At 29.1% G+C, this 14,211-nt stretch overlaps 1 protein-coding gene across 2 annotated transcripts; it reads right to left on the bottom strand.

The window, feature by feature from the left end:
* Positions 1-7,317: 7,317 nt before the first annotated feature.
* On the bottom strand, positions 7,318-11,141 carry LOC112800373 (vesicle-associated protein 2-1-like). 2 transcript variants are annotated; one of them, XM_025842612.3, is made up of 7 exons: positions 10,863-11,141; positions 10,248-10,318; positions 10,073-10,154; positions 9,153-9,268; positions 8,927-9,058; positions 7,892-7,960; positions 7,318-7,724 (listed from the first exon to the last, which is right to left on the bottom strand). In XM_025842612.3, the coding sequence occupies exons 1-7, from the start codon at positions 10,930-10,932 to the stop codon at positions 7,572-7,574; spliced, it is 693 nt and encodes a 230-aa protein (XP_025698397.1). In that variant the 5' UTR covers positions 10,933-11,141; the 3' UTR covers positions 7,318-7,571. The 2 variants fall into 2 exon arrangements, with proteins under 2 accessions (XP_025698397.1, XP_025698396.1); XM_025842611.3 differs by having other exon boundaries at positions 7,892-7,966; positions 10,863-11,134.
* Between the last annotated feature and the right edge of the window lie 3,070 nt (positions 11,142-14,211).

The raw sequence follows: 14,211 nt of genomic DNA, 5'->3' as shown, positions 1-14,211 counted from the left end.
CTCCTCATTAAATTTATAACTAGATTTTTATATATTTTTTAAAATTAATTTTTTATTATTTTCTATATAATTAAATTATTATCAACATTAAAAAATTAAAATTAATAAAATAAATTTTTATATATTAAAAATATCTATGATTAATATTTAAATTAAATCTTTCACAGTATATTTTTTTAAAATAAATATTTTATTAATTTTAATATTTTTAACACAAAAATAATCTAATTATAAAACTAAAAATAATATAAAAATTCAGTTAAAAAATAAAAAATTTTAATTAAAAATTTAACAAAATTATAAAAATTCTAATTAAACCTAAAAAATCTTCAAATGTCCTTTTAATGGATGTTTTTTAAATATAATATTTAAAAACTAAAATTTAAAATTTTAAACTTTAAATTTAAAATTTAAAATTTTAAAATTAGAAGAGTTGTAATTTAGAATTTGAATTTTAAGGTTTAAAATTTTAGAAATAAAATTTAAGGTTGGTATTTTATTATTTAAAATTTAAGATTTAAGTCTTAAAATTTAAATTTTAAACTTTAAATTTTAAAACATAGGACTTATAAATTTAAAAAAGTTGGAGATCTTTTGCTTGTTGTAAAATACGATTTATTAAACAAAATTTTGTGTAAAAGTTCATAAGTGTTGTTTCTCTATTTTAATAAAATTAGTTTGAAAAATAATGTTAAGGGAAGTGTATCTAAAATTTTAGTTAAAATTAGATAAACAAAAAATTTGTAGTTTTTGTGTCCGATGATAATTTATGGTTTAAACTTGTAAGTATTAAAATTTCATTTGGTGTGATTTTTTTTTTTTACATCATGCAATTAAGTAGGTGTATCTACAGTATTCGAAGGCAACAGAATATGCCTTTGCATAATAGGATCATATCCTATTTGGAGAGGGCTGATTTGTACCATTTGACTAGCAGGCTGAATATGCGTTGGTTCTGGTTGGATGAGCTCCTGGTCAGCACATTCATTGAGAGGTGGCGTCCTGAGACGCACACCTTTCATATGCCATTCGGGAACGAGAAGTATACCATCACGTTGCAGGTTATGACATATCAACTCGGGTTGTCTGTTGATGAAAAGGCTGTATCTGGATGCCTCACAGATTTTGACCAGTTGATGGATGATGGCAGACCGGTTTGGGAGTGGTTTCAAGAGTTATTTGGCGAGCTTCCGTTGCCAAATAAGGTAAAGCAGTTCACAGTCTACTTCACATGGTTCTATGAGAGGTTCAAGATGCTACCGACGGATGTGACTGAGGATACCGTACGCATATACGCATGTGTGTACATTATGATGCTGCTATCCACTCAGTTGTTTGGTGACAAAAGTGCAAATCAAGTACATATATGGTGGTTGCCGTTTGTGGCGAGGCTTGATGAGTTGGGAATTTATAGTTGGGGTTCGGCTATGTTGGCATGGCTATATCGATGCATGTGTTGGGTGACCAATAGAAATGTCACGAACTTGGCAGGCCCCCTCCAGCTACTACAGTCTTGGATATTCTGGCAGTTCCCTACTCTCAAACCGCATGGATTTGACGACTTTTCTTTTCCGTTGGCATCCAGGTATCGGTTTATGCACTTAGGCTTTCATTATTTATTTGCCAGTTATTAAATTTTAAGATCCTGGATTATTTATTCGTATGACATTGTCATTCTTCAGGTGGGCCACTTATTTACCGACATCTGACCGAAAGGAGCAAAAAATCATCTAGTTTCGCCTTGCATTAGACCAGTTGGGTGGTTGAGATGTAAGTTGTTTGTATCTGTTTCGAAGTTTCATTACTCGTTCGTCGACATAGCTGTATATGGTGTACTAATGGTAGATTCTGTTGTCATTTGCAGATTGTGTCGGAGCCTTATATTGCGCTTGACATGTTTGTGGTTGTTCATTTGAAGATTTTAGCTGAGGGGCATAGTCGGTTATGGTGGGTGGTCACTAGCCTGATATATTTTGTCTTGAATGAGTGACATCAAGTGGATAGGGTGTTCCCATAGTTTGATGGCATACAGCATGTGCCTGAACCAACCCTGAACACAGACTAGCTTCATGACAAGGACGGTAGGGATGGAGATAGGTGGTTCCTGAGTTATTTTTAGACATGGCATTTGCATTGGGACAACAAAGTTGATTATGTTTTAAGTATCCAGAGAGTGACTGATTCATAAATTAGCCGTCTCGCATCCTGACCCTTGAAATTGGGGGAAAATTAGCTACAATTTGACGAATGCAAAACGCTCGATATGAATGAAGTGGTAGTCAACCACTGTCAGGTGCCTCCAGTGCCGCCTTAATGTCATGGTGCCTATCACAGATCACCAGAATACCTTCTTGCGGAGTCACATGTTAACGCAAGTTGGATAAGAAAAAAACCCAGGACTTTACATTCTCCCCTTCCAAAAGTGCAAAAGCAATGGGCAAGATATTCGAGTTACTATCTTGCACAATAGCTAGAAGCAAAATACCGCCGTACTTTCTGTACAAATGAGTCCCGTCGATACTGACCAGTGGCTTGCAATGTCAAAATGTCTCAATGCATGAGAAAATGTCCAGAAAAGACAATGAAAGTACAGGGTAGATTCATCAACCTGATTACCAACACGCACCGGAGAAGTCTTCAACAACGCCACGGTTTCATTCATTGTGGATTACACACCAAGGATTCAATGGGACAACTCGGCATACGATTCTTCCCAATCTCCGTAGATCTGTGCAACGACCTTCTATTTTGCCATCCAGACCTTCCTGTAACAAGGCTTAAATACATAGGTTGCTTTAGTAGCTTCTTGCAACACTTTTTATCATAACCGCTGTATCGGCTCTAACAATCGAAAATATCCTCACACAAAATAAATATAAATTTATTCAATTTTTTACATATAATTCACTTTTGAATATAATCAAAATAAATATAAATTTATTCAATTTTTTAAAATTTACATTAATTATTAAAATTATAACATAATGAATGTACTCCTATACAAATTTATTCTTGTTTTTGTGCTTTATTTTAATTTTGTTAAACAAAAAAGTTTAAATATTATTTACTTTTAATTGGGTAGCATTACCAATCGATTGAAGTTGGCAAAAAATTCAACTTCATCACCTTCCAATCGATTGGATTACATTACCAATCGATTGAATTTGGCTAAAACTTCAATGTCATCACTTTCCAATCGATTGTATTTGACAAATTCATGTTGTTTTCGTGAATTCAATTGATTGAGTAACAAAAATAATCGATTGTTTTTGGCATTCATTTGATTGGAAAGTATAAACAATCGATTGGTTTAAGTGAAAACTATTCTACCTTACAATTTTCAATCGATTGTTTTGTGATACACTGTAATTCAATCGATTGTTTTGATAAACCAATCGACTGAATTTCAAGGAAACATGATTTGGAAGTCATGGACGAATGTCACGAGATCAAATTTAATATTTTAATCGATTGGAATGGCCAAAAGCTTTATTAGGATCAATAGAGGATATAATTGGTTGTTTTTTTGTATTTGATTATTAATAAATATAATAGATAATAGATAATTGATAAAATAATAATTTATAAAATAAAAAATAGTGTATATAATTAAATAAAATATATGGGGTTAATTTGTAATTAAAATTAGTTCAAGAACTATGTAGCAATTATTAAAAAAACTCTAAAAACATGTTTTCTAATAGGACCATTAAGTGGTCCAAAGGTTCTGGGACCACCGAATCCTAACCCTAGTCTCTCCATATTCACCTAAAGATCGCAAGTTTGTGTCTTACTCCTAATTTTGAAAAAATAAAATATTTTTTTTAGTTTTTATCGTTTGGACTAAGTCTTAATTTTGTCTTTAATATTTAAAGTGTTCTATTTTTATTTTAAATATTTTATTTATCTTATTTTAATCCTCTACTTTAAAATTATTATTATTAAATATCTTTTCTTTCTATGATTTTTTTAACTAGAAACAAAAATTATAATTCGAGTGACTATAGTGGTAGTTTTAACTATTTGAGAAGAAAAATGATAAGAGAAAAAAAAGAGAAATAAAAAAATAATAATTAAATAAAGACTAAAAAAATTAGAAATTTGGTGCTATATTTAAGATTTGGATTTTTTAAAGTTTAAAGTGAAATTCAAACTTTAGAGGATCTAAATCCTTATATTTAAACAACTAATTATTTTTTAATAGTGAAGTATCTTATTCTCATATTTATATAAAAGAGTATGATTTTTTGTTATAGTTTATGTTTTTAAATTAGAATTATTAATACAAATTATAATAAATAAATAATTAAGATTTATTTAATTAATAAGTGATAGCGAGAAGTTTAAAGATGAGCTGAGCTGAGATTCATTAAAATTCTATTTTTTTCTAAAAGGAGACTGAAATGAAACTAACTTTTCACCAAAAATCATATTTTTAGCTGTCAGTTTTTTTTTTTTCCGGGAAGCTGTCTTGTTTCCTTTTTGTTTGTATCTATGATGGTTTCTAGAGGCGGATTAATTAAGGGAATTATGTGCTAAATTCATATCTCGTTTTGTATCATTTGTCAGAAATAATTTTTAATTCCATTAAATATTGCAATTTTGTTTAGGTTTGTTTTTTCCTAAAGAAAAAGTCTAAAAAATTAACTTTATATAAAATTAAATATTTAATTTCTTAAAAATTTATTTTAAAATTTAAAAAATTAATTTTACACTTAAATAACACGTATTTTTTTACTCCATTCACCTCTCTTTTTCTCTTTCTCTTTTCTCTGTTTCTCTCTCTTTCATCTCTCTCCATACTTTTTTTCTTTTTTTCTAGATCACTTGTAAAAGTTTTAGTATAAAGTACAATAATTATATATTTTTTTGGTTAGATTTTAGATAATTTTTTTTAACGAATTTGAATGTTATTTTTATTTTAGATGTTATTTTTTTATGATTTTAGATTTTTTTGTTAAATTTTAGATGTTATTTTAAAACATAAAAAAAATATTCGACAACTAAGAAAAAAACATCTAAAACTGTTAAAAAGAATTATCCAAAATCTAAAAAAATAATCATCTAAAACAACACATGGAGGAAGAAAAAAAAAAAGAGAGGATTGCATTACCACGTTTGTGACGTCACGAGTAGTTGCAGATGACAGAAGGTGATGCAAAAAGAAAAATTATAAACAAAAACAACAAAAAATGTTTTAAAACGTAATAAAAAGAAACATCTAAAATTATTATAAAAGATTATTCAAAAGTCTTTTAATTATGATAAAGAAAATACATCACTTTAGAATATAAAAACATCTAAAACATAACAAAAAAGATATGTTTAAAATTATTTTAAAAATAAAAAACCTAACAAAATGAGATTTTTAAAATTATTGAAAAAAGAACATGTGAAAATTAAGAAAAGAAACATATAAAACTATTAAACAAATTATTCAAAATAAAAAAACATAAAAAATAAGAAAAAAACATTCAAAACATATAACAAAAATACATTTAAAACCTAAAAAATAGAAGCGTCCAAAACTTAAAAAAACATCGTGTGTGATGTAACTGCGACAGTTTATATTGGAACGCGACGCAGCGATAGGTTAAAGGAGAGGATTTGAAATTAGGAAGAGAAGAAGGTCGCAGCGTCATGTTTTTTGAAATCAGGTTTTTTGAGTGTAAAATTAGTTTTTAAAAATTTAAAATAAGATATTTTGAAAGTTGGCTTCTAGGTGACTTAATTGAAAGCATATTAAGTTAGCTATTTATACTTTTTTTTAATTTTTTGTAGGCTTTTTTTAAGAAAAGTATAGATAATTAACAACATTTTGTACAATGTGTAAATAATGTAAATTGATAGGGTTAAAAGAGTAAATTAATCTTAAATTTAATTGGTAACATTAAATTAAGATATAGTGTATTTTTATTTATTTGGTAGTTATTCATATTATTCAAAATAATCATTGTTTACCTAACACTCTCCTTTTTTTCATCGTCCATACACTAGATGACAGTTAGCTAGTATCCTAGTTGAAATCCATAGCCGTGTAAATATCTAATTCTGACCGCACCTCACACTTCACTCTTATCTCGATTCTCTTCGTTGATTCCTCTTTCATATATATATATATTCGCTTCTGAACTGCACGAGTATGATGCCAAGACAGGGGTTCCATTCCTTGGTTTCAAAACATTGGTGACACCACCCGATGATCTTGTTCCCGATCCTGTGCCTTCAGCCGCAAGTATCTGATTGGATTATAAGTTAGATGTTTATATGTTGAACAATGATAAGATGAATCAACCTACACGGTCAAGAATAAATACATTGGAGAACTACGCGACAATACTCGGATATAATTCACCTGCTTGCATGTTGATCTATTGTTATACAAATTATCAAGTGGTGCGTCAAACCTTAGTAATTATTAATACAAAAATATTATTTGTACATCAAAATCAGTTATTAAATATACGTGTGTTATATTAATGACTAATTTTAGTAGTTGATTTTAGTGTACATATAGTATAGTTATTATTAATAATGTGATCGATCATGATATTCTTTATATTGTTGGTGGTCACGATTATGGTGTAGTATACTTGGAAAATGGACTTATCTATCAACTTTTCCCTGGCTCAAATTCACCTAGTAGTTATTATTGTAGTTTAGTGTTAAATTACTTGTGAAGTCTTTTGTTTTTTAAGATTTTTCTTGAGTCCCGTCATATGAGTTATTTTATTATAGCACTTGCACTTACATATAAAAATATAGTTTTGTTCAAAACAATCAATCTTTATAATTGTTTGCTATAGATATATACTACTAGCTTTTGAGATAGAATAAATAACCGCATTTGGACTCTCCTTTTATTTTCCAATTTCATCTTTATATTCAATTTCAAAAACATAAATTTCAATCACATTAAATCAGTTTAAAATATAATTTATCATGTAAAGATACAACAAAGAGACGCGTGGTATTATTAAGTAATACATTTTTTCTGTAGTGTGGCCAAAATAGCTACCAAATCCATGTGTGGTTTTCTCGAGTGGTTAGAGCCTTGGGCCGAGTTGTCTCCTGTTATTGTACATGACTAGTCTAATCCTGTTTAGCTTTGCTGCTGTCTTTTCTCTTTTCCATTGTTTTCTTGTTAGACACCCAGAAAAGAACATCTTTCTTGAATCGTGATTGAAGAGAAAATAATACACGGCTAACTAAAACCATATTTTACTAATTTGCTTTGGGGTGAGTAGCAGTATAGATCAAGGATCAGAATTTATTTACTTATGTTTTCGGTTTTTGTTTTCCTTTTGAGATGAAGGATTCAGAGAATTTCAATTGTTGATAGCTATAATGTTATATCGTAAATTATTAACAAGCATCCCCTTCTTATCTCTGCATTCTAATGTGTATGCCTTTCTAAAGAAAAAAGAAAAGTACTATCCAGTATACCATATGGCAGTTAAGGCATAAAAAATAAAGAACAAAAATCTCATTGAAAAGAATATAGGAACTTTACACTTTTACAGTGTTAACACGAGAAAGGTCTTGCATGCAAAGGGTTTCCACAATAAAAATCATTCCGTAGATGGTGATAGTGATGGTGGTGGTGAAGAGAATAGAAGTTTTAAAAGAAAGCCAAGCACAAGTCCAATGAGACCTACAAAAAAGGCAAAGATAAGGGAAAAGCCAGGATCTCCTCTTTGGCTTTTTCGCCTTTTCAGCATGTCCTGCATATAAACACAACCCAACCAATGAATTCTCAATTCAAAAGTAAAATATCCAAGTTATAATGTAGATTCAAGTTTTCCATAGAACAAAAGAACTAAAGAGAGAGCAGACTTGGCCAAAATCCTGTGATAATGAAGTAATACAGGGAAACATGTTGCATAATTACCAGTTCCTGTTGCAGCTGTCGTGTTTGTCTCAGGGCGGCATCTCTTTCTTCCTTCAGCTGCTGTAAAGCCTGATTCTTGAGGGGAAAAAATAGGAAATTTAATTATGGGGCATTGAATGATATAATGAAGAAAACTTGTTTCCAAATGAACCTAATTATCATGCAACAATTGGTAATCTTTTAGGCAGAGACTATCACTCAAATACAGAAAACGGAACCATGATTCAAAGCAGTGGGAGAGATTTAACTTCAACTAAAGCCTATTAAATGGGTCCTTAAAAGAAGCTCATATAACTTGCTTAGCTAAGGAAAAAAAATTAATTACAGAAAAATGAAACCAGCGACACAAAGACAGAAGTGAACTTCAACTCCACTAAGTAATCTATAGACAGTCCAATAAGAAATAAACTTCTAAATGTGGTTTCAGAAAGTAATCTTCCTAAACCAGTTTGATACCCAAACATATTTTCTCTTCCACACACTAGTCATCGGCAAATTATTCTACATGGCATAAGCTGCTAGATGCTTTATGGCATTTGTAGCCAGATGCTAGGTCTATTCTAAACAAAGAAATACGATGCAGGCAAAGATTTATATTTTACAGGAGAAGGGTTATACAATTGGAAGTTTCTTTAGTAATTGATTGAGTAAAATTATGTTTTCTGTTTTCCCTTATCAATCACATAATTTTTCTGGCTAACTTGCATTTTTCTTTTTTTTAAAAAAATGAAAGGTCGTGTTCTCCAATCGCATTGTTTGTCTACATTAAAAGTTTATGCATCTATAAGATAGAATTGGTCCTGAGTGATTAATACCCTTATATCATTTCTTAGCCTAATAGCCTGTACTCGTTTTGAAATATATTAAGTTTATTTGTCATTCCAAGAGACTCCTAGCCGATGAAGATTCTAGGTTGGCAGATTGAATGTATCATATAACATAGAGCTAAACACACAAAATTAAAAACTCTACAAAGAGAAGAATAAACAGAAACTCAAACCGATTCCACAAATGTAGGGGGAAGAAGATACTCACATAAGAACTATCAAGTTTTTGTGCGGAGTTCTTCAATGCATCATCTTCAGAGCTTCCTTGGGTTAAGTTAGAAGCAATATACGCAACTCTTAGTTTCAACTCTTCTATTGTATTTCCACTTTCCTTATTAAACTACAAGCCAATTAGCAGCATTCATGGTTAATTTTTTTTCTTTCCAAATTATACAGTTGATCCCATAAAACAAGGACAGTCTTGAAACTCTTACAGTATCTGCAGGAAGATCATCAACATCAGTATTTGGATTCACTACTGTGCTCTGTAGTAGAAACTTGTCCTTGCATTGCATGTCTGGAGGGTATTCACGTTGGGCTTGAAGAGTGACTGTACAATACAAAAAATTGAACAATATGACAAAGGCTGATACCACTATGAAACAGAATGGCAAAAGCTTGGTGCTTGACAACAAGTTATCGGTTTTAGGTCCCACAGTATTTAACCAAAAAATGGGTCACTTGAAACTATAAAATCCAGAAATTGTGCAACACATGTTTGCTAATAAGCTCCAAATCGCTTTCTTTTCCCTGGTTCTAAAATCTTTATGATATTGGGATTTGTGAAGAAAAACACCTGATTTCTGACCATTGATGATAGTTGAAATTACCAGTCTACATAGACCTCAGAAACAGGTTATAACTTATAACCATATCTCAGATGAAACGACATATTTCTAAATTTTATCTTTAGAATAGAGCAGGCATTAAGTTATTCGTTCACAAGCATAACTCCTATAAGGAATTGACAGAAACATTTGGGTTGTCATAAGCAGCTTAAGCTTTTGGACCATCAAAAATCTTAATGATTTATAAGAAAAAAGAAAAATGCTTTTGTCAACAAGTGCACCTTTAGGGTACATTCTAAGTATTAAAATAAATTATCTACCATTAAATTGCCTTAATTACTCAACAGAATACTTTTCATATAATTAGCTTGGGATTTTCAATCAGGACATTAAATGCATGTTCCTTTCGTATAATAATTTTGTAGTCCGTAACATGTGATTTATACACATTTCAAAAACCAGAAAGTTAAATAAGAATATATCTATCAAAGAACTAGACAATAGTTTTTGGTGAAGGAATAAAGAAAAGGACTTAAAAATGACTAAGCAATATTAGCAAGGAGCACCTCTGATGATACACGAGTCCCAGGGCTGTATAACACCAGTGTTAGGCCGTACAAAGTACTTCTTTGGCGAAGTAGTCTTGACCTACAAAACAGCAATAACATAACATTGAAATTAGATCCAATCAGATACAAGCAACATGAAGTTCATACCAGAATGTGTAGTTTAAGAAAGTACCTTGAAAGCAACATAGTTCTCTGTGTTATTCACAACTTTAAGATCACAAAATGATTGCTTCTCCAGCTCAACTGGTTACAAGAATAACATAAGAAAATTTTGAATAAGAGCTCAAGTTTATTGAGGAAAAGATAGAATAAGAATTCATGTTTACATTATATAATATAGAAATTCTTCTGTTGAATATCAGAATAACTGAAAACATGTACAACCATATATTAGAGCAATATGTTGCCTAACGTGCTCTTCGATTTGCCAAACAGGGAGAACCATGAATCCATAATAATGCGCTCTAGAAACATAAGAAGTAGAAATGGCTAAAAGCATATCTTAATGGTTCACTGAATTCTTATTAAGCCTTGTAATTAATAAGTACAACTACTAATCTAAGATGAATAGAAGTGAGGGATTAAATTTCCAAAAAAGATATACATAAATGTCGAATGTCCAATCTATTAGAATTTAGAACGTTGTTTTTATGTTAAATTAGGATTATTAATGATGATCCGCAGAAAAAAGAGTAAAAAAATGAATCATGCAATTTGCTTGCATAGACGATCAGAAAGAATAAAATTAATTAACAAGAGAGAGAGAGAGAGAGAGAGAGAGACGTACAAGGGAACCTGAGTTCATCGGGACTGACGGAGATGAGAGGGGAGGCAGAAGCAGCGGCGGGAGTAGACATGGCGGAAGAATGAAAAGGCAGAAAGAGGGGGAAAGTGGGGAAGAGGAAGAGGAAGAGGAGAGGAAAAGGAAGGAATATGTGGTGGAACGAGGATGAAGGGGGGTACCCATGGGGACGAGTGGATGCCTATGCCTTAGAAGTAGCCTAACCACTAACCGGATCTCTCGCTCTTTCTATTTTCTACAACCAGTCTCTCTTCCCCTCTTTTTACCCTTATAACATTTTTCATTCTATTTTAATTATATATAAATGATGGTAATTACTCATTAATATTTAAAAATATATCAAAATAAAATCATACTACCCAATGTTTAATTAATTCATATTTCTTAGTGAAATCATAGTACTTACTAATTCTGACTGTTCCTTCATCACATTTCATGTTGACCATAGCTTACACATGTTGATGTCAGATCGGAGTAGAGACTAGAGAGAGACCGTGTTAATTGCAGGTATTCTCATGTTGCAGTAGTTTTGTCCAAACTCCAAGCTCCTATGTTAATTGAAGCGGTAGTAATGGTCAAATTGGGGGTAAGGAGTTATATTATTATACGTATTTTTTTAGAGAATTATTTGGATAAAGATATTAAAAATATATTTTTTAAAGATATTTTTTAAAAGTTAAAATTTAATATATATATAATTAATTAAATTATATTATTTTTATTAAAATTAGACTAAACAAATTAGTTTAGCAAAAAAATTAATAAATTAAATTTTAAATAGATATAAATTAATATTTTTTATAAAAAATTATTACAATATTTCTATTATAAAACACAACTAAAATATCTCTAATATATATATATATATATATATATATATATTAAAAATTTTAAATTCTAATCCTATAATGATAGAGATTAATTTTAAAAATTTTAAATTCTAACCCTATAACGATAGAAAAGAAAATAGTTAGAATTTAGAATTTTTAAAATTAATATATATAATAAAAGTATTTTAGTCATTTTATATAATAGGGGTGTTGTAGTCATTTTTTATAAAAAAATAATATTAGTTTAGACAGATTCAAAATTTGATTTATTATTTCTCGGTCAAATTAATTTGTCTAACTTAATTTTGACAAAAATAATATAATTTAAGTAATTATATGTGTTAAATTTTAATTATTAAAAAATATTTAAAAAAAAGATGTTTTCTCTGTCTTTATGGGAGCATCTCTCTTTTTTTAAACTAATAAATCAAATTTAAATTTTTTTATTTTTAATTTTTTTAATATTTTTTAATTTAACAAATTAAAAATTAATTTATTGTGTATCAAAATTTTATTTAAAAATTTTTCGTTAATTAATAAATTATTGTATAATATAAAAAATTTAAATTCATAATATTTATTTAAATAAATTAATTATTAAATTATCTCAATTTAATTAGATTTAAGATTCAATTAGTGTTGATGGAAAGAAAGATGGATAGGTGCATATAGTTATGACATAACTTGGATCCGTGTAATTAATAGCTGACAGTAATTAAGAGAGACAATGTGTCATGTTTAACTCTCAATCTCATGAAGCCATAAATAGCAATTACATATGTCTTTGATCGATATCACTATATATATATATATATATATATATTTTAAAATTTAAATTTTTATTTTAGAAGATAAGGTGTGATATTTTATTTTTGAATAATTTTTTTTTATATTTTTTTATCTTATAAAATAAATAGCGAGAGATTACACTTTTTTTTTAAATAAAATTTAAAATTTAGAGAATCTAAATCCATATATATATCGTATGTTTTTTTTTAAACAAAAATTTAATACAATAAGGTGAAGTACTTTAAAAGCATAGAATTAAAAGTTAAATAATAAGATATTAATTCGTAGTTATTTTTGGTATTACCATTAATTAAAGGAATCAAACTCATTCGACATTTTTAATTTTTAATCGATTTGTTGATAATTTTTGTAATACTTATTTTTTTATTCTTAAAAATTCTGTCATTCTTTTTTAATTAAATATTTTAAATAATAATAAAAAAATCAATCAATCACATAGTGGGTTCTTCCTTTTTTATAAAAATCCATGTCCAACTCTCAAAATATTATTTAATTGTTTCTGAAAATAGACTATAATTTATTCGAACAATTAAATACACCATACCTATCAAATAAACTCACAACTAAAAAATAAATAATAATTATTTGGAAAAGTATAGGGAGCCAATGGTCTAAACGTACAATGTGTACAATGGAGGTTTAGAAAGTATTAGAGATATGACCATTAGTATTACATTGTCCTGTCAAGTTACGTTTTTGGGATGAGTGGGTTCATTACATGGTATTAAAGTTCTAGATCCGAAAGGTCAAGGGTTCGATCCTTGGTAAACTCCCTGGTATTCGGATGGTTATTCTGGATAGTGTGGGTGATATTTATTTTATTCATGGACCAAAAATTTAACCCATTGTATACATTGTACACTTAAGCCATTGGCTCCCTAGCACTGTCCTAATTATTTTTAATTTTTTTTACATAAAACATAAATATGATCATTTTAATCGATATGCAACTAACTTGATTAGGAATAAATACACTTAACCCAATTTGATTTAATTATAGAAATGTTCAATATCTGATTAGTATATATACCAAACCAACAATGTAGAGATGTAAGTGCAGTTGAGTAATATGACATTATTGATGTAAAATCTGCAGCTATCTTCATGAAGATACAGCGACACCATTCCCACTCCTAAGGAATCTGTCTTAAACAATGTGAAGACATTGAACACCAACATCATGGAGCTTCAGTTGGAGGTAATATATGTAGCTCTCGGATAAGGACACCAACTCTATTTTCATTCTTCACTTTTCTATACTCACGACGTAATTTGGAGAGTTCTACAACATGATATTTCTGATCATGTTTCATTATTAAAAATTTTGTTGGGAGCTTACTTCTTTTTAACATTTTAAAATTAACCATGTTGTATAAGCATGGCTAAATTAACAGTAACAATTTATTTCATAATATGGTAATTACCGTTCCACAATTGTATTTTTTTATAGCTTGTGAATATGAATCATACCTTGATTTCTTTCGGTTACATTTTTCGCTAATTTATCTCTTGTATGGCATCACTACTCGTAAGTGAGGAAAACATGATAGACATGGAACATTGTTTACTATCATTATTCATTGAGCTAATTTTTTTTATGTGAAATTGATATGTGAATTATGCTGAGTTATGGAGTATCGGAGAGATATACATGATTGTGACGGTTTTTAATTTTTTGTTTTAGTGGAAAGAAA

This window comes from Arachis hypogaea, chromosome 5 (assembly GCF_003086295.3).
Source record: "Arachis hypogaea cultivar Tifrunner chromosome 5, arahy.Tifrunner.gnm2.J5K5, whole genome shotgun sequence".
Taxonomy (NCBI): domain Eukaryota; kingdom Viridiplantae; phylum Streptophyta; class Magnoliopsida; order Fabales; family Fabaceae; genus Arachis; species Arachis hypogaea.
The sequence above is the reverse complement of the archived record's forward strand: the minus strand, read 5'-3'. Positions and strand labels throughout refer to the sequence as shown.